This window comes from Triturus cristatus, chromosome 4_2 (genome assembly GCF_964204655.1).
Source record: "Triturus cristatus chromosome 4_2, aTriCri1.1, whole genome shotgun sequence".
Taxonomy (NCBI): domain Eukaryota; kingdom Metazoa; phylum Chordata; class Amphibia; order Caudata; family Salamandridae; genus Triturus; species Triturus cristatus.
In genome coordinates, this window is record NC_140586.1 from 555,086,350 (window position 1) to 555,112,126 (window position 25,777).

General features: G+C 48.7%; 1 protein-coding gene across 2 annotated transcripts in view; it reads left to right on the plus strand.

Moving 5' to 3' along the window:
- BTBD8 (BTB domain containing 8) overlaps window positions 1–25,777 on the plus strand; it is a 430,373-nt gene that overhangs the window by 45,606 nt on the left and 358,990 nt on the right. For both annotated transcript variants that reach the window (XM_085602178.1, XM_085602180.1), the window contains exon 2: window positions 1,253–1,450. In XM_085602178.1, the coding sequence (XP_085458304.1) occupies window positions 1,253–1,450 (198 nt within the window). The remainder of the gene's footprint in view (window positions 1–1,252; window positions 1,451–25,777) is intronic.

The window sequence follows — 25,777 nt, forward strand, 5'->3', positions numbered from 1 at the left end:
ATGTCCAGAATTTGCCTTTATGCCAGGTGGTCACCCTACTTGTACTTCAGTCTTCTACCTTCTGCAACCTCGTTTGCATTATTTTTGAATTTGCACATTTCAAGGGCAATTCCAACTCTTTCTCTACTCTCCCAGCCAATGACATAACGCAAGAAGATGTGCACTCCTCAGAATGTTATTAGGGACATCCGAGTCTCCCATAACTGGCTTTGGGCTGAATGGGAGCCACTGAAGGATTGGGGGTCCCTGCAGCGGCGCTGAGGCCTACGTTATTCCCCTCCCCACAGCTCCAGCGTGCCTGAACTACAATGCACGGCTTCGTGTTTTTTTCGCATTTAACACATTTCACGAATTTTACAGCTAGAAATGCGATGCGTTAAGTGGTCGAGAATCCATACTTCATGCGCTTTAATTAGTGCAGTTCCGAGCGCTGCAGGATTTCTGTCCACTGACCTACAAGCCGTTGGCCAAAACATATCTTTTCTGAATTCTATCGGCTTTGGGCCAGTCATCCTGGTTCTACTTGCTGCATCGCCCCATCATTCTGCCCATGTGCTCCCCGACAACCATCGCCACTGGTAAGTGGTAGAACACTCTTACTAGGTCATTCCTTAGCTTTGGTTGTCTTCTCAGTAGAGGCTCAGCCTTCATCCAGTTGGTCTCTCGTGACGTAGGCACTTTCACTCACTCTATAACTACAGGGACACTGGCGCACACGTACCTTTAGCAACTTAAAGAGCTGCCATCGTGTTCACGTACACAGCAGCCTCGTGTAAATCACACATTCAAATGCAAAGCGGTGCCTGCACTCATTCTGCGGTGGCTAGCACACTTCAACTTCACTTTACAAATAGTTAGGGTTCTTCTTAGCCAGAGGTCGGGCTACAAAGTGAATCAAGAGCTTAATGCGGATTTCCAGCCAGCGTAGTTCCCAGTACCTACTCGCACAATTGAAAATAACATAACCCAGGATAGGTGGGCGAGCCCCTAATTAAACACCACTTCCAGAAGTACTCTGGTAACCTCTGCACCCTTGCCAGTAGTGAACAGTCACTCTGCAGCATGTCAGGTATTCATCAGCATCGTAAAGTTAGCTTCAACACCGCATATAAATGGCAGACTTTGTAATGCACAGTCGAGAACCCGTCTCAAAGCCAGTGACTTTATGGTAGGTTCTCTGAGTGTTTTCACAGAAGTGCTACTCAAAGTAGTGCCCTTTGCGTTTTCACAATACAAGTTTTTCTTTTGACAGGCTTTTGAAAGAAGAAATACTTGCTGACGTCATCTTTCAGGTTGACCATGCAACATTCAGAGCACACCTGGTCGTGCTCCAAGCTAGAGTTCCAGATTTCTGCGCACGAATGGTCAAAAAAGACTTCGATGATTCAAGCAGTCCCAAAGCTGTTAATGTGCTGAACTGTGAAGCATCAGACTTTGGGACCTTTCTTCGGTAAGTTTTTGAGTTTAACATTTGCACTAGCCAGTCTGATGTGTTTAAATGCTCTCGCTTTCAACTTTGGTGGACTCTGTTTGTACTGTAGTTGTTTAGTTTGCACTAGCCCATAATGCACACGTAGACCATGTATTTACCACTTTTATTGTAGCGATTGCGGCTCTATCTGGTGTGTGTGACCTCTCTTGAAATGACTCATGAAAGTGTTTTGCCGATAATATACTGCTACAAGATCCCAAGAGATCCTTATGAATTTCTGCACCATTAGAAATTTTTCACTGACAATTTAATCAAATCAAATTAGTCTTTAATCGATCTTTTTCAATCATAAAAGACATAAAATGCATACAATAACAATAAAATAACATAGAATGTTAAAAGACAAGGTGAGTAAAATTAGAAATGGGTTAGAAGACTTCCATCCAAATTTCATACCATAACAATACTTATAATAAATTAATTATGATAAGATAACATTTTGATAGGGAAATTAAAATCACGATGACACAAAATTTAGGCAATACATACTTATTTTTAGACAATTTATCTAGGATGGCAGCGAGAAGAGGGCATCACACACTATAAAACAGGTTACTTGGTGCATTACGAACCTGCATTTGTTTGTAAAATATCCCTTCTGAGGGCCCATGTCCAACTCAAAAATTTAGCCATAGCTAGAACTACGACTTCACTAGAATCTGTCTTTAGAATTCGCAAAGCAAATTGGCATGATCTTGTGCCAATTTTTTGACAGATCGGCTTGTGCCATTTATGACGTGGGCCCTTATATGCAGGGCACACAAACAACACATGGGTTAGAGACTCTTCCTGGGATGGGCACCTATGGCATTTTGTGTCTGATTCATCACCCCATTAAGCCGTAAATGATTTTAAAGGGAGAGAACCCACTCTGAGTTGGTGAAAAATCTTCCTGTCACCGGGTCTCGTAATAAAATTCCAATAAGCCTCCAGCCTATGCTCGTATTTATGATCTAAAAAGCGGCCTGTTAAGGAGGCATTGTTCACGGTGTCAGGGACTTCTGACAAACCATGTCCCTATATGAAGCTTTAAAAACATTTTTGGTTGGGAACAAGTTTCCTTCTGGGTCCTCCCACAGATGGCTGAGCCCCATATCAATTAGTGTGCCCTTAATCTTTTGTAGCCATATAATTTTTTAAGACTTGTCGGCTTCTCTAATATACTTAAGTGCTTTAGCATATGGGGCTAGCTCCGGGGTTGTCCATAGTCTCCGCCAATAGGCAAGGGGTCTAAACCCCGCAGCCTCCTCAAAAGAAGTACATCCCGAATCTAAAAATAGAGGTGTAAGAGGGGACGATTGAGGGAGACCAGTCAGTGCTCTCAGAAACTTATTCTGGGCTAAGACTAATGGGCCTAAGTTCTCAAAACCCCAGAGCTCCGCACCATAGATTATTGAAGCCCTAACTTTCCCTTGATAGATAGTGAGTGCCGGTCCAACTGGTTTGGTGAGGGATAGCCGGTATTCTTTTAAAAGGGCCCCTGCCATTTGGTTGTGCCTTAAGACTAATAACTCTATCTGTGGCTTCCAACTCATCTTTTTACCCATAGTAACGCCCAGGTACGTAAAGTAATCTGTTTGCTCCAAAGGCGCGTTATTCATTTATACTCTGGCTTTCACTATTTTACATTTGTGGAGCACCATGAACTTGGTCTTCTCGACATTGACTACCAAGCCATTGTCATTGCAAAATATAGTGAATCTGTCAAGGGCTCGTTGCAGACCAGATTGTGTTTTAGACAAAATTAAAGTGTCGTCCGCAAACATTAAAAGCGGAACCCTCGCACCAGCAAGAGTAGGTATGTCCGTTGGATACTCAGTAAAATATGAGATCACATTGTTTATGAACAGCGAAAAAAGGGTAGGGGCCAAAACACACTCCTGCCGAACTCCCCTGTTCACAGGGAAACAATCTGTTTTCTCACCCTGTTGTCCCCACCGAACCTGGGCGTAAGTAGACTCATGAAGCTTAATAATAAATGATAAAATCTCAGGGGGCATCCCAGCTTCCTTAAGTGTGTCCCACAGCGGGGCACTAAATCGAATGCAGATTTAAGATCTATGAAGGCTGCAAAGAGAGTCTCCCCTGCTAAAACCACTGTATTCCAATATATCATCATGAATCTAAAGACTTGATCAATAGTGCTAACGTGGGAGCGGAATCCTGCTTGATAGGTGGATAAAATTTCCGAATCATCCATCCACCTATTTACTCTACTTAGCACTAATCTGGCCACAATCTTTTGCAAAGTATCTATAAGGCTTATGGGCCTATAATTACTTGGACTGGCATGGTCCCCTTTTTTGTAGATAGGGATGATTTCTGCTCCACGCCAGGATTGTGTTATGGGGCCGCCTCTAGCCAAACCATTGGCTAGAATAAGAATACATTTAAGCCAATTCTGCCTATCGGCTTTAAAAATATCCGCCGGGATACAATCCGGGCCCAGGGCCTTGCCTGCTGCGACATCATCCAAAGCTCTCTCAATTTCCCCTAGATTGAAGGTTAGGACTGAATCAGACATTAATCGTGGAGAATGTCTAGGACTATCTATAGAAGATGAAAACTGGGTCTGATAGTGCGCGACCCAAACTTCTGGTGGAACATTATTAACTGGTACCAGCCCTATATCACCAGTACCCCATTTAATTATATGCCAGAACCGACGCCAGTTTTTCCCGTTACTTGCATGTAGCAAGTCCTTCCATTTATTTTCGTCGAAGGTCTTCTTTGCCCTTTGTTGGATTTCTTTGTAATCAAACCTTGCTTTCCTAACCTCCTGGGGTGATCCCACCCTAATAGCTTGGGAAAGGTGCCTGAAAGCTAGCCTGCATTCCCCATCATACCATTTTGCAGATTTTTTTAATCCGCTGCTTATTAGACCTTTTTGTGTTTTTTTTTTTTAAAAACAGCTTTCAACTTTGCAAACAAGTCCTCGTGCGCCTGGGGCGCTAGGTGGCGCACACACGGCATGGCAGCACTACAGTGAGGCTCCCGTAGCCCAGTACGTTCATCCTTCATTAATCCTGCTCAAATGCGGCGGCGGCAGATTTAGACCTTCCCATAAGGTGAGGGAACCTTTCAAGCAGCCTTGCTGAAATTTTGGAGAAGATTGCACCGAGAGATCAGAAGTTAGGCGGCCGGGAGGAGTGGCCGGGGCGCTACGGATGTCCGCGCGGAGAACTGAGGTCGGCTGCTGTGCTTATCTGAGGCCGCGGCTGCACACAAGGTGATAGGCCTCGGGGGGCGCCCTTGGCACCGGACGTTCCCGAAGTGCCGGCCTGAGCCTGAGGCGAAGAAGATCGGTGCGGGCTTGCGCCCTGGCTGCGGTCCTGGGCTGATATTTACCGGCGAGAGAGGAGTTGCTGGCCTACCTGAGTAGCGAGAAGGTGAGAGCCGGGTAGCGGAGGCACCGTCGCGGGGACACGGCTGGGAAGCGGCGGAGGTGCGGAGACTGGAGGACGTGCGGGGAGGAGCGGTGAGTACCCCCCCCCCCCCCCTCCCCTTCTGCTGCATACTCGATCACCGGCGTAGAGCAGCGCTGCGACCCTGGGGTGGCCTGGAGACGGAGAGCGCCTTCTGGGACGGTGCAGTGGGAGACAACGAGCTACGGGCCTGAGGGGATTACTGGCCAGGACAGGCTGCTTTCATCAGTGAGGCTGGGATAAATACACTGCAGGGGCCACTGCCTCCACAGCGGACGGGGACCAATTTTGCATTACTTGAGGGGGCACTACAGGCCTCGGGCGTCCAGGATTACTGGTGCGGCCCAACTGGGTGCGTGATCGGGCGTTCTCACTGGCGGCGATAGCGCTGAAGTGGCGGCTGAGCTGAGCGAGTGCCAAATCGGAATAGGGTCCACCACGTGGATTGGAGACCTGGGGAGCTGATCAGCGATTGCCCCGCCGAAGAGCAGCGCCAGGGCGGATTATCAGGAGATCTTGGGGGCAGAGTTACAAGGGAGACCGGAAAACGAAGACCGCAGCTGGGACTGGAGACCTCACTGTGCGGCAGGGCAAGGCTGCTGGCAGGGAGACGGGAGTGTGGCCGGGCCCCTGATAAGGTGGGTGTTGGTCGACACTAGGCCTCTACCACTGCTTCAGAGACAGTATGGGGAAGTCGGATGCCAGGCAGCCGAAACTGCATTTCGAGACAGTGCGACGCGGGACTCAGGCCCCACAAACAGGTCCGCTCCATGAGGGACGGAGCGGGGCTCAGGAAGGGGCTGTGGCGCCAGATACAGACGTGCAGAGTATTCTCCAGGAGATCCGGCAGGGCTTCGCCACAGTGGTTGAGAAGGTGGACCACATGTCGACCAGAATGGATGCCATAGTCCACAAGCTTGAAGGGCACGAGGAGAGGCTTACGGAAGCGGAACGGCGCATATCAGAAGCGGAGGATGTGACCTCCAGCCATGCCACGCGGCTTGCCCGGATGGATAATCTGCTGAGGGTAATTTCCGCAAAGAACGAAGATTTGGAAGCGCGCAGTCGGCGCAGCAACATACGCGTACTGGGAATTCCGGAATCCACCAATGTGGGGAGGATGGAGGAATATATAGAAAAGCTACTAATATCCTCGGTTGGCACGGAAGCATTCTCTAGCCAGTTCATTGTAGAACGTGCCCATAGAGCTCTGGGTCCACGGCCGCCGCCGGGGGGCAGTCCGCGTCCGATCATTGCGAGACTATTAAACTACAGAGACCGCGACGTAGCCTTGCGGGTGGCCAGAGGCAGACAGACTTTGACGTATGATGGGAACTCCTTCTCCATCTATCCGGACTTTACGCCCATGGTTCAAGAGGAGAGGCGTAAATTCATGGAGGGCAAGGCTAAACTGCGAAAGGCGCAAATTGACTATGCGTTGCTCTATCCGGCGCGCCTCAGAGTGACATATCAGAGGAAACAGCATTTCTTCACAGCGCCGCACCAAGTGGAAGACTTTCTTAAGCAACTGAAAAGGCCGACTCGTCCTGGTGGTGGAGGTCCAGCTGCGAAGCGGTTGGTATCGGAGAGAGAGGTAGAGGACTCCCTTGAGACCGCTGTAAATGGACCCGGGTCAATCTTGAGACTTGAGGTATGCTGCGTTTGATGTGGCAGGAATCGAGACTGAAGCTGTGTATTATTGCTGCCTGCTGACCTAATTGAGCGAATGATCTGGAGTACCGGGCACCCTCTGGCCCCTGGAATCTGACTGATTCCGTTGGGGGGAGCTCCGGGTTGTTTCAGGGGTGAGAGGTTAATGTGCGTCTACCTAGTAGAAGCCCCCAACGGGTATCACCCTGGGGTGTTTCACTGCACATCCAAGATGGGTGTTGTGGCGTATATGATTGACATGTTGGGATGGGGGAGGGCAAGGGGGGGTTTCATTGCTGGCAAGTTGGGGCTGCTTCAGTGGGAGGGGGTGGGAACCAATGGGGAAGTTGTTAGTTTCAATATGTTGACCTCCCAGAAGGATGCTAATGGACAGGGTCTATAGGGGAGTTGGGATGCGGTCATTTCTGTGCATCTCGGATTGTCAAAGAGCCTGTGGGATATCATGGGAGGTTTGTCACGCTACAATGCTGGAATAGTGCTTGGGGGAATGTATGGTGATCGGGAGTATGACCGATTGTACTGTAGGCAGCATGAATATCGTCACATGGAATGTTCGGGGGTTGGGGGACGCGCGGAAGAGACGACAATTGCTTGCGTATCTAGACAGGCATCACACACACATTGCCATGTTGCAGGAAACACATGTTTCTCCTCAGGGGGATGGAGGTTTTGCGGCCAAGTGGGCTGAACACAGGATTTTCTCTTCCTATTCTTCTTATGCGCGCGGGACGGCTATCCTTATAAAAAGACAGGTGCCCTTTCACCTCGTGGGGTCAGTGGGGGATGCGCAGGGACGATACTGTATAGCGTGGGGGAGGCTGGGCTCGATATCGGTTACATTGGCCTGCTGTTATGGGCCAAATGTGGATGACCCGGCGTTTTTACTGCGCTGTGGGCCAAAATATTTGAGACGGGCTCCCAACACATCATCTGGGGCGAGGATTTCAACGTCACGTATAATCCGGGGAGTGATAGATCGCACCCAGCCTCGCATCACTACAACAAGGCGGCTGGGGTTCTCAGGGACACAATTGATGCATATAATCTGCTAGACGCTTGGAGGCATGTCCACCCGAGCTTGAAAGAAGGCACACATTACACGGCGCAGACAACCTCATGGGCGCGACTTGATTATTGGTTGGTGTCTAGGGGACTGGGCCCCGCGATCTCCAAAGTGCAACATCTCGCTAGAACATACTCTGATCATGCCCCAGTTCTGCTCGCGCTGTCTTCCGCGGACCTCAGGGTGCCGAGAGGTGCCTGGCGGTTGCAGGCCACCATGCTGCTGGATGCGGTTTTCCGAGAGGAACTGCAGGAGGAAATACGGGACTTCTTTGCCCAAAATAAAGGCTCAGTGGACAGTGTAGAAATCATTTGGGAGGCGTTTAAAGTAACGATGTGGGGGTACTGCATGTCCAAGGGGTTCGGGGTGCTGAAGGATCTCGCTAATACACTAAGCAGGCAGGAGAGGGAGCTCAAATTGTTGGAGGAGGAGATGGCACGTGCTTCATCTGCCACGACTCATGTAAAATTCAGAGAAACACTCACAGAATATATGACTACAGCGGAAAGGGAGACACGCTTTCGGGGGAAATACTGGAGGGCCCGCTGCTATGGAGAGGGGGACCGACCGGGGAGGGTGCTGGCAGCCTCAGTTCGGAAACCTCGCTATTCGAACTACATCCTGGAGATTGAAGAGCTTGAGGGAAGGGTGTACCGGGATACAGCTAACATTCTTAGCGCATTTACGGGGCATTACGGGACATTGTATGCTACCACCAGACTCGATGTGCTGGATCTGGAGGGTTTTTTGGGGGACGTTGCGCTGGGGTGGCTTAGCGATGGGCAAAGAGAGTTTTCATGTGCTCCGTTTGAGCTGGACGAGGTTCGGGAGGCTATTATGGGCATGCAATCTGGGAAAGCCACTGGAACGGATGGCACTCCTATAGAATTTTATAAAACTTATATAGATATTATGGCCCCCGTTCTGAGAGAAGTCTACGAGGAATCGTTGGAAGTGGGCACCCTCCCCGCGTCCATGAGGGAAGCACTTATAGTCTCATTGCTGAAGCCGGGAAAATCGCCTCGGCAGTGTGATTCCTATAGACCGCTGTCCCTCCTAAACTGCGATGCTAAGATACTAGCCAAGCTGATTGCCAATCGCCTGAGTTTGCTCCTTGAAAATTTGATACTCCCGGACCAGTCCGGCTTTGTGCCGGGAAGGGCAACATCACATAACTTACGGACACTCTTTGCGATTCTCAACAATGTCTCGCCTGATCTATCTCTCGCTGCCGTTTTCCAGGACGCCACTAAAGCGTTCGATTCGGTAGAGTGGGATTATATTTTTGGAGTAATGCTACGAATGGGCTCCCCCCCCCCTGTTTCTGTCATGGATCAGACTCCTGTATAATGTACCGGTGGCCAAGATACTGATAAATGGCCACGCGACGCCGCCGCTGACCATTACGAGGGGGACCCGGCAGGGGTGTCCACTCTCTCCACTTCTCTTTGCCATTGCAGTGGAACCGCTAGCTGTGAAACTGCGGCAACATCATAATGATAAGGCATTGAGGTGCAATTTGCGGAAAATCCTTATACGCAGACGATATTACCCTATATATCCGTAATCCGCAGGATAATCTGAACCCGATACTGCGAGAGTTTATAGTGTTTGGGAAACTGTCGGGGATTCATATCAACTGGACCAAATCTAGCATATTCCCACTAACGCAGGCGACGCATACATTTCCGTTGGATTACCCCTTAGAGTGGTGTGATGAGGAGCTGCGCTACTTGGAGATCAGCGTGACGAGAGACAAAGATGAGCTTATGCTATTGAACTATGGTACTGCAATAACGCGAATGGCAGACTGTGTGACCCGATGGATTGCACTCCCCCTGTCCATGGCGGGTCGAGTCTCTCTGATTAAAATGGTGCTCCTGCCTCAGTTACTCTACTTATTTTTAAATATCCCGTTTTATCCGGGGAGAACTTTCTTTATGACGCTCAGATCGGAGCTCATTCGACGGGTCTGGGGAGGTCGGCAGCCGCGGCTGCAATGGGATGTACTGACCAGGCCCTACTCGCAAGGAGGGTTTGGGGTGCCAAACTTCGAACTGTACTACCTCAGCGCGCAATCCCACTATGCGTGGTACTGGGTGGCGCAGCCCAGATATATGCCACAGGTGGCGGCGGAGCACTGGCTCGCACATCCGATACTGATAGATGGCGTACTGTTTGAACCTGTTGCGCCTAGGGAGAAGACACCAACCACGGTCACCTGTACGGTCGATGCTTGGCATCGCATTGGGCAGCTGTTGCAGACACCTATACAATACGCGGCTTTGTTGCCACTCACGTACCACCCGAATATGCCTTTATTGCAGGAGACACTGATCCACAAGTTCAGAGAACGACTGAATATTCAGAGCTGGGGGGATTTGTATCACGAGGGGAAGTTTCAGCAGATGTTGCGGGGTCCGCATCAAACCCCACTTGATCTTTTTTTGTATTTCAGGTTGAGACAGGGGATTCGAGCTATTACTCCGGACTTCCCGAGTGAGCCAGTGGCGTGTGCTCCACTGCAGGTAATGTTGAGGTGCAAGACAGCCACACGACTGGTCTCATTAATTTACAGCACGGTACACACTCAAAGGGAAAGGGCTGACCCGCTCTCTCGCACACGATGGGATACGGAGCTCACGGTGACTCTTTCGGATGAGCAGTGGGAGTATTGTTGTCTGCAGACTGAGAGTTACGGCCAGCTGTAGACTCCGAATGATACATTACAAGTACCTGCATAGACTATATTATACGCCGGTTAAAATGTATAGATACCGGCTGAGAGAAACGGATTGCTGTGACAGATGTGGGGCCCCTGGTGCGGATTTTCTGCACCTGGCGTGGACATGCCCGGAGGTGAATGAATATTGGCGACAGGTCTTTGAGGCGCTGACTCATATGGTGCACACGCGGGTTGAACCCACACCATTGATGGCGTTGCTTGGGTATGTCAGACCGATACAGGCAGCACATAGGAAATATGTGGCACTGGGACTCTTGATGGCAAAACGGAGGGTGGCCTGTCGATGGGGCAGGGGCCAAGCCCCGAAATTCAAGGACTGGATTACTGATCTTGTGACATGCCAAGAGCAGCTTGACACGTACTCGGAGTTATTGCCTAGTGCCTCTAGGCCGCGTAGCATATGGGCTCCCTTGACCTGTTATCTGCTAGAGTTTCCGCGGGAGGCAGTGGGACGGGTAACGGGAGGGGTACCACATTAGGTGACGGGGGGGCTGCGCTTATGGAAGTTGTGGAGTACTGTAACGCAGGAATGAGGGGTTGATGTGTGCTTTGGTGTAGACCACCCTCCACTGGGGATAGTAGGCTGGAAGGCGCACTATGTACGATATCAGTAGAATGATCCGCATGGCACTACTGGATGATTGCTGTGAGAGTCTGGACATTTAGTGTGGTGCGCGTACTGCATGGCCTACGAGGTTCTCCCTGAATTACTGCCATGTGGTGAAGCTGTATATTTCTATGGCGACTATGCTTCTGAAGATATTGTAGACGTACTACCAAAGCATTGTGTATCTATGTGACATTTCTGTTGATGCTACTGTACGTAATAAATCAATAAACAGATTTAAAAAAAAAAAAAAGTCCTCGTGCGCCTTTGTAAGGGCAGGGAGAGTTGCCTCATCAATTTAAAAATGAGAGAGGGCTAAAAGAGTGTCTTCGAGGGTTGACTTTATCAGGGGCATAGTGCCCTCCTCCTTTGAGACCTGTGCCCATTTTAGTCTTCGGCAGTCTTGGGACATGATTACATCTGCCATTGCAATTTCCATTCCTACCCTCCGCAGTGGGTGTCCCTTTGTCATCTATTGTCAATTTCAAACGATCATGGTCGCTCTCTGATCTTTTAAGAACCTCCATATTCCATAGCCTTGTCCATAATTCTAGATTAATAAAAAAGTAGTCAATCCTACTACTTCTTAACCCATTATTAAAAGTATGGGAACCTTCGCTATCCAATTTCGACCTCCCGTTAACAGCCCTGAGGCGCCTCTCCAAAGATAAACTTCTTAATTGGAGGGCTGCCTCTGTCTATTTATTAATTGGGGGGAGCGTCAGGGATGGTATACCCCAAGTCTCATCTTCATCACTGGTAAGACTTCCGTCATCTAAGCCAATTGGCTCAAACGTATCAGTTAAAATCACCAGAGATGACCCGATGACTTGTCCCTTTTAGAGATTTAATAAAAGAGTCCAAACTAGAAATGGTTGGTGAGGATTTCTCTGCCACCATCCCTCTTGCATAGACATTGACCAATACAAATTCAAGCTCGTATTCACAGTATATTTTAATAGCCAAAATATCCGGATTATCAATTGCTAGTTCTTCTACCTGAAAGCCCACCTGCTGTCTGGCCCAGATGATCAATCCCCCAGATGGTCTCCCTTTGGATCTTACAATTGCTGGTTTACCAAAGGCCAAGTAGCCTGGACGGAAAATCGTACTCAATGACCAGGTCTCCTGAAAGGCGATGATGTCATAACTCTCCATAAAAGTTGACCAATCAGAGGAAGTAGTCTTTGGTAAAAGGCCAGCAATATTCCAAGAAATTATACTTAGTAAGCTAGAGACTGTACCACCTCCCCCTTCTATCGTTGATAAATGCCCAGTATTCTCCGTAGGGATAGATGCTACTAACTGAGGACTTAAGTCAACCATGGGGGAAAATACAGGCTGAATAACAGGGATCGCTATCCCAGATGGAACTACAGATGGTCAGTCACAAGCATCTAGGCCGGACAGAGGGGCAAATCTATTCGCTAAATACAGGTCAAAAGGTCTATGTATGGATGTATGGGGTGCACAAGAAGCGCCCCCACCTGTCGGTGCGGGGTACCTGGGTCTATAAAAGAAGCCTAAGGGCAAAACGGAGATTTTCCCTTGATAATGCCCTTGGTTTCAATTACCTAGAAGGTCCAAAAGAGATCGAACGACATACTCATTATTAAAATTAGCAACAACACAATCACCCCCCCATGCTTCATGGAGTATCCAATCCATGCTGAACGCCTAGCCATTATCAACTGGTCACAAATATCCCAATCCCATATCCCGACTTCCTTTAAACACAACTGCTGCACTGACACTAGTAAACCAAAATCTACAATTACTTCTAGCAGGGACTGCAGCTTAGGTGTTGAGCTTCTGTTTAACCCGTTCCCTGCTCATGACGGAACCACTCCGTCATGAGCCACGGGCGCCGTGTGCTCATGACGGAGTGGTTCCGTCATGCTGCGGCCGTTGGCGGCCGCACCGCCCACGCGGCTCTGATTCCCCGCCTGTGCGGGCGATCAATGCAAGTGGGCGGAGTCATGACGGAACCACGCCGTCATGAGCACAGCTCGCCCGTGACTCATGACGGCGGGGTTCCGTCATGAGCATGGCGGCGCCGCGCTGACCCCAAACCCCCCCCCCCAGCGCTGCGGCGGAATTCGTGCCGCGGCAAAGGGGTTAAACAGCCAAGTACTTTTCAAAAAGTGAAGTTAGACTGTTTGAACATGTCAATTGATAGGAGAAAGGAAAGAGACTGGCAACCAGTACTATCAGTCACCTCAAAAGGCAGAGGAAGCGGCATGCCTACAGACTGATACCTTGCAAGAGACGAGCAATCCAGTGTCGACTCAGATTGCTGACTTCAACTTGGAGTAGTGTTGAAGAGCGCCAATTAATCCTTGATACAAGATCAGAGAGTCAGAGTGTAGAGTCTCATTGGTTAATGTTGGAATTTTAACTATGCAAATGGAAAAAATGAATACAAAAGACTTAGAAGAACTATTTTAAGTGAGACAGTATATGACTACCTCTTTTCTCTGGGATGATTTTTATTAGGTAGTTGAAAGATGGCTTCCTCAGCATTTTGGTACCATTCATAGCAACCCCCTGAGTAAAACTTGTACAGTTATGCTCTACTGAAGAGGAAAGGGCTTTTCCCATGTTGCTCCTCTTCTTTTGTTTTCCTATATGGCTTGATGTGTTTCCATATTGTCCTTTATGTTTTTTAAAACCTTTGTGATTTGAAACTTCTAGGCTTTTGATGTTCTTTCCTAGCTTTTAAGACTTTGTTTCACAATATATATATTTATTTTCCTTTAACTTCTCATCCAGAACTCTGGCCCAGTGGTTTGGGGCACATTCAAGCCTGGCAAGTCATTGCTCCGGCTACTGGCGTGTTCATGCTTGTGGGTACAGTTCTCTTCTTGAGATCACGCATGTCAGTGGATTTGGCAGCCACCAGCAGGAAGCATATACTATCTGAATGAAGGTGCATTTAGCATTGTCCGAGACCTGATCCCTGTGCTAAATTCCAGCCTTTTAATAGAAATGTGACACTTACAGCCACGTAGTTCTGCCTAAATAGATGCCTCTGTAAGGATTTGTCACTCAGTGTATGTATAGGGTATTTGTAGAGCATACATTTATTTAGACAGCAGCAGAGTGCTGCACATGGGTGGGATTCCCAACATTTACGTTTTTTAATCCAAATTTGAAAAAACAAACATTGGCATTACATCAATCAATGTCATAACCCTATGTGCACAGTATTTGGTAACGATATACAACCTTAGTGTCACATCCGGGAATCTGAAGCCATATGGCCTACAGTGTACATCCTGCTCACACCGACTGATACTCCTCTTTAGAATAGCCGACATATCTCTATCCTTTGAATGTACAAAGTCCACCTTCATCTAGGACTGCATTGCACATCGTAAGAATCTTTGATTTATGATCTACTTATGCCCTGAGGAAGCCCCAGGCTGAAAAGCCAATTTTGGGGAAGAAACACGTGTTGGCGACTGTTCTGGAAATCTCTTGCTCTCTATTTTGTATTACGTCTTTAATGATTCTGAAGAGAAAAGAGTCTTGATTACGAATTACACTGGATTCAATAAAAAGTACTAAAAAAGATTATCAATACATCTACTTGCACTGGCACTTTCTTCAGCTTTACAATTAATGGGGAAGGGGTCTTCCATTGCCAAGGACAAGTAAACACCTCAAATCCTGAATTTCGCGCTGGAGTGCACAAAAAATCTGGATCCATCAACCCCTTCCTGTTTTTCCAGTATACATCCTAGCAAAGTTTTTTTTTAAAAAGCCCCTCCTGGTCCTATTACATTGGTGTGTATAAAGGTGTGGATTCAGTATCAAACTTCACATTAAGATCACTGTTCAGAACTTTTGAGAGTGAAGGTATATGTGTTCATGTAAGTTTGCCTCTGCTAGTACTGTCCATAATCTTTACTCTTGACAGTTTCTCCGCCCCCTCCAGTGCACAGAGTGTGTACCATTTGCCCTCACCACGCATTATCATCCACTGCCGCCTTATCTTTCTGACATCTTTTAGTTGTCTTTCCTCTGCCACAGCCCATTCCCCTATCCAAGTACTGATCATAGGTGGCCTTGGTGATGGCCAGTGAATTGCAGTTCTTTGCTTACTCAGTGCCAAACCCAGGGTGACAAACTTGTCAGACTTCGTACCCCAACACACAATGTTGTAATGAAACACCAAACATTAATGTCAGACACTCTTCAATATCAGAACTATACCTTCTTAGTAGTTAATTATATACCTACATTCCCACATCATATGCAAGAACATGGCCTAATTCTCATTACATCTGGGGCAATCAGGAACTCAATTGTTATATGTTTTATGGAGTGGCACAAGAGCAAGGTAAGTGGGGTGCAGGACGTGAAAACGAGATTGCTTAAATCAGGCATTACTCAGCTGAACCGGAGCACGTCTCCCATTCTTTGTCTGAAAGGGGTTCTTACAGATCAGTTTCCATTTGCTATCTAACCTTTAGGGGGTTTCATCCTGTCAGTTTTAAGGGTTTTATATAGGCATGATATACGTTTCCCCCGTCCCATCTCCAACACCTTAAGGATAGTTGACACAGGTGGAATTGCTAGGAAGACGGTCCATATTTCTCTAACGGTATTGGTTAGTTTTGCAAATTGAAGGAATTGTTCATGCCAACCCCAAATGTAATGAATTCCACAGCCAGGTACTGGTCTCTCATCGCAACACCTCCTCTGTCCATCCACTGTGATATAGACATGTTTAATGTGATGTCGTAGAATGGTTACTACCACCATAACAGCAATGATCTGGAAATAGGGGGGGAATTTTTAGGATATACTTTGTAGCCAATTCCCATGCAGATGCCCCCATTCGCACCACGTGTGGAGAATCCGATGGTTAAGTCCTCCCTTGCATCAAGCACAGAGGAGGCTGGCCTGCAACAGTTCTGTTTCCCAGTTACTGCCCTTTTTAAGTCAAGCCTAGGCAGCGCGCATGCCCTGTCTGCAAGACCTGGAGTAATCCGTATATGGAGTACAATCCCGTCTGCTGCTCTCCATTGGTTCCCTCCCGACGTTGCTCTGCTTTTCTGACTCCTTATTGGCTGCGCTCCCGAAACGTCACTTCCGTTTCATGGGAAGCAGCACCGACCAACTACAGTTTAGTTACACAGTAGGGCTGAATCAGTTTAGCTTAGGGACTACTTTGTTTATTTTTTCGCCACGCCGCCCGCTTTACGGGCTGCCATGCTGCTAACGTGTGTATGTGTACGGACGCTGCCCGTTGTTAAAGCCCGGCGCCCACTTTCATAGTTTTCATGCATTTATAGGTCTCGCCTAGCGACGCAGCTCATGCGTTGCTCGCTTGCGAAATCTATTGTCGTCGGTTTTGCCTCGGAAGCGGGGTGGAAGCTCCACCCATGCTGTGCATTGGTGCACGCCAAAAATGCGCGCTTTTGATTGGAAGAGAGGCATGTTTGTTTCCTTCCTGTCTCCTGTTTGCTGTGCCTGCCCGGACAGGAGATGTGCACGTACTGCTCGCGGCGTTTCAGCACAATGCACGCATGGCGCGCTTTCACTTTCTTTTGTGTGGTATTCGCTCATCTTGAGTTTTGCGGGCGTCTCGTGATTGCAGAGCCGTCTGCAGGGGAGTCTGCGCCGCTTCCAGCCAGAGTAGTTCACTGCTTCGTGAATTTATCCCAGTTCTAGGCTCCACAGACGCACGTAACTTCTTTGTATTCCATGAATTTACCCTAGTTCTAGGCTCCATAGATGCACGGCACTTCTTTGCACTTCGTGAATTGAGGCTCCGTAGACGCACAGCACTTCTTTGCACTTCTTGAATTTACCCCAGTTCTAGACTTTATAGATGCACAACCCTTCTTTGCACTTTCAATTTACCCCAGTTCTGGGATCCATGGATTCTTGGCATTTCTTGGAAGTTGTTGAATTTACCGCAGTTCTAGGCATCATAGAGTCATGGCACTTCTTTACCCTTTGCACATTTACTCCATTTCCGGGCTCAGTAGATGTACTGTACTATGTTGCACTTTGTGAATTTACCCCAATTCCGGGCAACCTAGATTCACAGCACTACTTTTCACTTTATGAATTTGCTCCAGTTCTTTACTAGGTGAACTTGAAGTTCTTCTCTGGACTTTTGAATTCGCCCGAGTTCTGCACAGCCGGCGTCACCATGCTTGTGTGCACACTTCATGGATTTACCTCTGTCTTGCCCTCCATTAATTCACAGCAGTCGTACCCCCACCTGTGTAGTCATCAGTGTGTTTACCAGTCAGGAGGTCAGTGAGTGACGAACGCTGTGCTGTACAAAAACATGCAACATAAGACAGAGCGTCCCTCCGTCTCAGTCTCAAAGCGCTTAGAAGCGCTGTAGTTGGAACACTTTAAGAGTGCCAGTACCGCTGCGTGCTCATGCGACGCAGTGTGTGTATTTGACGTTAGAATGTACACAAAGGAACGGTGGCATGCACGCCTGGTAATCCGCTCCGGTATTTTACAAAGGAAATATAATGTGTGTTTTGAGCAAACAAGCAGTGTGCACTTAAACTTTTCCAGTCCATGCGGAGAGCATGAACAGCTGTTACGCCCTCTAAATAAGCACTATCTCCAGCGAGCAGCGACAGGGCCAATAACAACCATTAATACCCAACAGCATCTGTGCAAGGAGGCCTCTCCAATCTCCTGCAGGTACGCAGACAGAGTGTCTGTTTCCATCAGCGCCCTGTCTGGCTTCAGACTCGCAGTGTAAACACCCCTGATGCGAAGGGCTGTGTGCAGTGTGAATACAAGCATGGCCGGTTTTCCCTTTATCCTTGTGAGGTAGATGAAGAGAGTACTGCTGGGTGTGGTCACGGTTACATGTACTAGCAGTGCCTCAGAGAGTTTCCGAGACTGAACCTAATATCGGTGCAATATTTGGAGGAGAGACAGTAGGTTTCATTCATGTGAACCCAGAAATATTTTGTGACGCAGGACCGGGCAAAATTTGCGGTCACATTTTTCTTATGCAGCTTTATTTACACTCCACATGGCACTAACGGTGACACAGATTTTAGCATGTATCAGGGAGACATAAATAATTCATTCTTCATTTACATAGGGACATCTACTACCATGTTTCGACTCCTTTGCAGATTTAGTAGTGGTGTCTTCCCCAGGTTGGGACCTATAAGGTAAATTGATGTATCCAGTAAGTACGGGTGGGTCTGTAAATAAAGGGGGTGCGTCTATTAGAAGGTTGGTGGTACTCTTCTCAGGGAGTGGAAACAGGTTCAAGAACATCTGATACCTCATTGAAACCTCCGATAAGGTTTGCAAGATTAAGCATGGCCCCAGTTACAAACCAAGGGAACTGTTTGATTTTTATATCTCAGCAAAGGATAATAATTCAAAACATGAAAAATAAAAGCAAAATATTTCCTATGCATTTTTGTTCTTGAGTGCACAATATTCCCTCCTATGCGGCAATTTGACCATTTTGGGTGATTTCAATGTTCATGTTGATGACCCTACTTCCACTTTAGCAACCCAGCACATTCAAACTTTGGCTGGTTTTAATCTAATCCAACAGCCCATCAGGCTGGCCACATGCTTGACCTGATCTTTACCAATGTATCTAGTCTGCAGGTCAATAATCCAGAACAATTGGTATGGTCCCATCATTTTAGTATACATTTTGTGATTTCCCATCCTCCCATACAGACTAGGAGAGCCCCTATCCAGGATGTGAAAAGGAAGTGGTAGAATCTATCTGAGGAATCCCTGGCTCATTCATCAGCTCCTCTCTTCCCACTTTATCAGGAGCAGTTGAATCTGACATCCTGCTGTTTGATAATTGGATTTTTACTTGGTTAGATTGCCTTGCTCCCTTTAAAAAGTATGTGGCAAAAAGGTTGAAGCCATCCTCACCTTGGTTTTCCCCACACCTAAGAACGGAGAAAAGTTTGTGCAAAAAACTCAAGAGCAATTGGAGGAAATCGTATGACTCCAATGGTACGACTCTCTATAAAGCAGCGCTTAGGAGCTTCCACAAAAAAAATCGTATTGCTATGCAAGAATATTTTGCACAACACATGAAGTCAGCAGCTCAAGCATATGCAATGCAATCGGTCTTGCATTTACGCGAGTTTCAGCTATTGACATTGAAAATAATGCCCTTTTTTTGCTTATGTTTTTAAAACATAAATAAAAGGCATTGTCATTTGCTATACCAATAGCTTAAACTCGCGTAAGTGTGAGACCTATTGCATTGCAAATGCTTGTTTTTAATAGGGCTTAGTATTCTGCAACCCATATGTGTGCCTTTAACTTGTTTGATTCACGGCGAGAGAGGGAGCGTATTAGCCATCAGCTGTCACAAGACAAGCCATTTATTAACGCTGCCTAAATATAACTGCGTGTCAGTGGCAGCCGGCAGCCAGTAGTCGTCCGCTCCCTAACCCAAGCAATGAACGGCTCCCATATATCACGGGGTCTCAAGGTGGGTGGCATCAACTCCCAAAATGTGGCCAGCTGGGCATGACCATACGTAACCTCTCAAACCATTTGTTAATTGTAGGCTTCCTCCTCCTCCCCCAGTGGACTGCTATTTGACGCATGGTAAACAAAAGTAACAACGCATGCAATTTACGTTTCTTGACGTGCGTTTCCTTAACATACCCTAACAGTCCTAATAGAGGGGATGGTGCCAGGGACATGCCAAGGATCTGATTTATTGAAGTGAAAATCTGTGCCCAATATGCAGTGAGTTAGGGCATTCCCATGCCATATGCAGGAAGGAAGCGGGAGTAGCCCCACAGCGCCATCAGCACTCATCATCTCTCAGCCCCATATGGTGCAGAGCCATGGGCGTTCTGTAAAATCTATGGAAGAATTTAAAATGGAGCAAGCGGAGCTTATAATTAGGCGACGGCTCAGTTAGTTGACTACAACAGTATGCCCATTGATCCTCGGTCAGTGGGGGAAGGAGTTCAGTGTTCCACCTCCGTAATGCTCCAGGCCTCGTCACGGGGCGTGGTCTGCATGTGTTTATAAAGACGGGTTACAAGTTGGCGTGGCGATGGAGAATTAAGTACGTTTTCTAAGGCTGATAAAGAGGGCGGGGGCACCGGGAAGTCGCTATGCAGTGCGCGACATGCAGCTCGTAGCTTGTGGTAGAGAAACATCTCCCCAAATAGCACCCTCGGACCCTCTTCTGCAATCGGGGGATCCCTGAATGTGTCATTCGGGTATAGATCTGCAAAGGTACGCAGTGTCATCTTCTGAGCTATCCTATTACCTATCTCATCCTTGATATTGGGCAGCATGGGGTTTTGTGCCAGGGGAATGGAAGGGGCAGACAATATCTGAGCCCCTGCTCGCCGACGCAGCCCATCCCAGGCCCATCTCATTGTTTCTGAGGAATCTATTCCCTCTGTTGGACGCCTGAATTTCTGATATAACGCCACCCAGAGCGGAACCGGCTCCACCGCCTCCATCTTCACTGCTACATGCGTCTGCAACGGCGTAGGGTGAACCCAATAGTGTAGGAATTGTACCTGTGCGCAAAGAGCATACAGTTTCATATCTGGTGCACCCAGGCCTCCCTTGTTTTAACGGAAGAGACTAGAGTTCCTACGATACTCTAGCTTGCCCGCCTGCTCAGACCAAAGATACCAGCAAGGAGCGTAGTGTTTAAAAAAAGGGTTGTGTAAGTATGATTGGCAGAATAACAAAAAGATATAAGAATTTGGGCAACACAACCATTTTTGCCAGAGCAATCCTTCCTGCTAATGACAAGGGGAGTTTTGCCCATAGATGAACCTTCTCTTCTAGTCAGTTCATGGCATGGCCATAATTCAAGTTCCACACCTCTTGGAGGTCCCGGCTTATCCAAATGCCCAAATATTTAACTTTTTCGGCTTCCCATTTCAGCGGAAACTCAGAAGCCACTGCCCTAGTGTTATCCGTCAGGGGAACATGACTGACTTAGCCCAATTAATGGATATGCCGGCCAACCCCCCCAAATTTGATAAACTCCCCCAAGATAACATCCAAATTCTTTGCAGGATTCAGAACATACAAGGTGACATCAGCCGCGTAGAGTGATATAAGAAGGCTCCTAGTGCTGAACCCCATCCCCCTGGCCGTGTGGGGCTGCCTAATACGTGCCGCCAGCAGCTCCATCGCAACTGCAAAAAGCAGGGGGGATAAGGGGCACCCTTACCGAGTGCCTCGCGAAAACAAAATTGGGTCCGACACGAGACCATTAGCTCGCACCCTAGCTGCGGGATCTGTATATAACCACCTGATCCACTTAGTAAAAATGGGGCTAAATCCCATCCGCTCCAAAATCGCAAAAAGATAAGGCCATTCCAGCATATCAAAGGCTTTGGTGGCGTCTAATAAAAACTAGTGCAGCCTGCACATCCTGGTGTAAATAGTGCAGAACCGAAAAAACTGTCCTTAGGTTATGTGAGGTAGACCTCCCGGGAACAAATCCCGACTAGTCTGGGCAAGCAATAATGGGGACCATGGGTTGCAGCCTATTGGCAATTAACTTCGCTAAGATCTTAACATCCACATTAAGAAGCGACAGGGGACGATAAGAGTCCAATTCAGTGTCAGGCTTCTCGGGTTTTAACAGGGTAATGATGATTGCCTCTCGCATCGTTTGGGGCAATGCACCCAGCTTGTGCGGTTCCTCATAAACCGCCAACAGCCTGGGCGCCAGCTCCTCCACATATGTTTTGTAAAAGGCGGTCATGAACCCGTCTGAGCCAGGGGCTTTGACTAGAGGCAGACTTTTAACTACCTGGGCTACGTCCTCCACAGTAAACGGTAGGTTCATGTATTCCCTGTGTCTATTGTTAAACCAAACCAGTTCTAAGAAATCGAGAAAAGCCTTCATACCCTCCAGACACTCGGATTGCGTAGCGGTATATAAATTAGAATAAAATGAGGTGAACTCACCAAGGATATCTGCCGGGCCTCTAACGACACCACCCTCCTTGTTAACCAACTCGGGGACGTAAGCAGTGTGGCCCACTATATTTAAATTAGAATCATGTGGTTGACTTTATGCTCTGCTGGCAAGAAATCCCTGGGCCACATGTCTTTAGGTTGTTCGCAAACTGCCTACACAGCTGCATTTTTTTTAAAATGAATACATTTTCATTGAAGCAATACATACTGTTTTAAGATCTTTTTGATAAGGCACCGGCATTCTGCGTGCAAACGTGTATGATAATACCTGGAGCAGAACTCTCGAGTCAAGCTGCGTGCCTGTTCTGAGAGCGTTCTCAAATGGAAATATCTGCTTCCTAAGTGTCTCGCTCGCTACTGACAACTGCTGATATGGACTGAGTTTGCTTTGTCAGTTGATATAAGCACACGCATGTGGAAGTCCTGGAAATGGGCTGCTTCGTCCTGCAAGTTGTTGTATTTACTACTGACTGTACCAAAAAACGTCCCCAATAGGCCAGAAGGCTGTTCCGGCATTTGCTACTTGGCATGCTATTACAAAGTGTGGGTGTGTCAGGAGGAGCCCGGGGAACAGGACTCGCTGCCGTGTCATGATTCCGATGTCCTGTTGCTCCATACACAGGACGTGCTCGACCCCTTTAATTATCCCGGGATGGACCAGAAGGAGGAGCCCAGCGGCGTGATGTCGGATCTTGCCGACCTACAAGTGGAAGACACCCGTGTAAAGGGGGAAACAGCAGTATGCCAAAGAACGCCGACCGGAGCAGCGAGAGGGAGACCAGTGTCGGGGGATCTGTTACAAGACCCAAGCGCCACAGAAGAGTCCGAAGCCCCGCAAGAGGAGCGGACCGCGCCAAGAGGCCAACGACCCCACGCAACGTCCCACCACACTCCAGGAGGAATGTGGCCAGTCCAGGTACGTCGTCGTCTTCGGGGGATTCTCTTAAGCACTGGGAGAGAGTAAGCGATTACTGAGGGAGGACACCGTTTTCTGTTCTATGATTCGTATTTTTTCTCTCACGGGGCAGCGGTTTCCGGTGAACTCCTGCACTCCCTTCCCTGGTTCTGAGCCCCAAAAATACGTCCCACTAACCGGTGGTTTTCTTTTTTTTAAAAATAATTTCTCTGCCTTCCATACGCCCAAGACTGGCTTGAGAACAAAGGAACGCCCTGCATATCAACCGGACTGCCCCGAACTGGTGAATCACAGGAACAAGTCCTGGCAACAAAGACTGATATACTTTCCTTGATACATCAATAAACGGCTTTAAAAAGAACTCTCAGGCGTCTGTTCCTTCCTACTGAATCAAGCCCTCGCTTATACTAGTCTTCCCCACTGGGGGTCCCTGACAGGGTGCAAGCATTTGCAATGCAATAGATTTTGCATTACTAAAAGTTTGTGGTATCGGCGTTGCATTAATCCGATAGAGACTACTAGCCGCAGATTCCTTAATTTAGAATTATCCCCAGGCGTGAGACTGGACCCGGAAAATCTTCATGCCCCAGCATCTCTGCGCGCCGGGGGGCGGCACCACACGACTCCGCCCCGTCTTCCTCGGGCGTGATGTCAGCGAGGTCACATAAGCCCCCCGGCACGCTGACGTCAGTTTCCTTCTTTTCCGCGTGCCACGCGGATCCGGATCGTGTCCCTGGCCTGTTTTCAGGCCTTCTTTTCACGCTTTGCGTCTCCTTTTGGGAACAGTGTGCGAATGCCTTCGGGCTTCAAGACGTGCTCGTCTTGTGCACGCCAGATGTCGGCGACGGACCCTCACCCCATTTGTATGTGGTGTTTGGGTGAGCACCATGACTCCACGGACTGCGAGGTTTGTCAGCAGATGAAGCCGAAGTCCCGGCGGGACCGCCGGATAAAACAACTTTCGGCCCGCATGTCCAGGTCGGCGTCGTCACCGCGTCTGTCCCGCGCGGAAGGGTTCAAGAACCGCCGTCTCTGACATTGTCCCTCTCCGAGGCCGCAAGGGCTTCGCTCGCCTGTGGATAAGTGTTGCAGCTTGTCCCTGAGGCCCGGTCCCCGCCCTGTGGGGGGCGCAGGTTCTCCGCAGGTCGTGCGGCCTCGCGCGTCTCCACCCTACCTGCCGTTTCCCAGCGTGGGGGCGACCAGAGTCCAAATGGAGGCCTATGCTGCAGCCCTGCAGGCTTCCTTGGCTGCTCCTCCTCTTCCTGGGACGTCCGCCGGTCCCTTGCCATGTGCGGGGCCTTCTGCGGAGTCGCTGGCGGCTCCGGCCCCAACAGGTTCGGCATCAGGTCTTGGAGATGTGCTGTCATTGGGGTGCGGCCCTATGGGGTTCTCCCCTTCGGTCCACAGTGCCTCTGCCTCACCGCAAACCCCCGTTGGGGTCCCTGTGGTGTTGCGGGAGGTTGCCGGGACTCATGGCTCGTCCTCGAGTCCCCCTCGGTCCTCTGGGCAGGCGGAAGCCTTGCCCGAGGCCAAGCTGATGCCGCTCAGGCGCCGGCGCCTGCAGGGACTGGCTAGGGGCTGGGGCACGTCCCCGGGTCCCCCTCGTCTCTCAACGCAGACGGCAGCCTCATCGGAGGTCGAGTCGACGCCATTTCGGCGCCGTTCTTTAGCCGCCCTAGCTCCGACCCCGCCCTGTCCTCCCGCTGCGCAGGTGGTGGTGAAGGTTGTCTCGGCGTCCCCTTCGGTGCAGGTCGACATCGTGCTGGCGCCAGTGGCGGACTCCACGGCACCGTACTGGCGTCGGGTCGTCTATTCGTCTTCGGAGGCCCCCTCTTTTCCAGAGGTTCGGCAACTTTTTGTCTCTTCTTCCCCAGAGACGGGACGCCGCGTCATGGCTTTTTCCCCGGCGTCTTCCAAGAAGGACTCTTCGCCGTCCCCGCTGTGAGAAGTTGGCCTGATATATGATGTCACTAGTTCTAGTGTACACCTTATATCAGTCCAAACAACCCTTATGGTGATTGGTTGTAAAGTCAACCTTATAGACCAGCTATCCTAGTGGTAGCATGGACAAGAGCAGTCTTAGGCTAAACTCTGTATGGCATGTGAAGCCAGCTGTTATACCATTTGCAACCCCTTGAATACCAAATGAAAGGACACCACAACAGATATATTATAAAAATAGAATGTATTTATTCTAGTCAAAATACCCTCAGCACTCTTTATGAGATTCGAGGTAAGTACAATACAGTCTTATTTAAGCATACATAAGTCACACAGGTAAGTAATACAGTTAGGCCTTAGGGGCCACGCAAACCATATACTAAGTAAGTGGTATAAGAACCACTGTCACGAACACAGGTTAGGCCTAGGCCTAGGGAATCGCTGGGGCTACACTCTACTACCAATTATTAGGAAGTGGGAGGCCCACGGGATTCAGGTGCAGAGTGGAAACACTCACGCTTAATGCGTTAAAGTCGATAGAAATAGTAGTATTTAGAAATTAAGAGTTTTAGGACACTTCGGAAGGAACTAGGAGTTAGAGACTTGGAAACTAGACACTAGGATAGTCAATACCCTTGTAAGCACCGGAGTACTCAAGTTACCTAGCCCAAGGGCTACGGGTGCATAGGTGTGAACTTGCATCGGGTTTCGTCGTCGACTCCTATGGATGCATGAAGAAATATGTTGACAGGCAGTCAGTGAAGAGTGTCCGGTGGATTTCAAGGATGGAATCAAGAAGAAGGATACCTGCAAGCAGAGGGGACAGAGTCTAGGTCACCAGCCAGGAGCCGGGAAGGAACCAGGAAGGAACCAGGCGATGTCGTGAAGATGCAGGTGAAGAGGTGAAGCTTGTCACAGCAGCCACGGTTACCAGGAGGCGTCGAGGACGACCAGAAC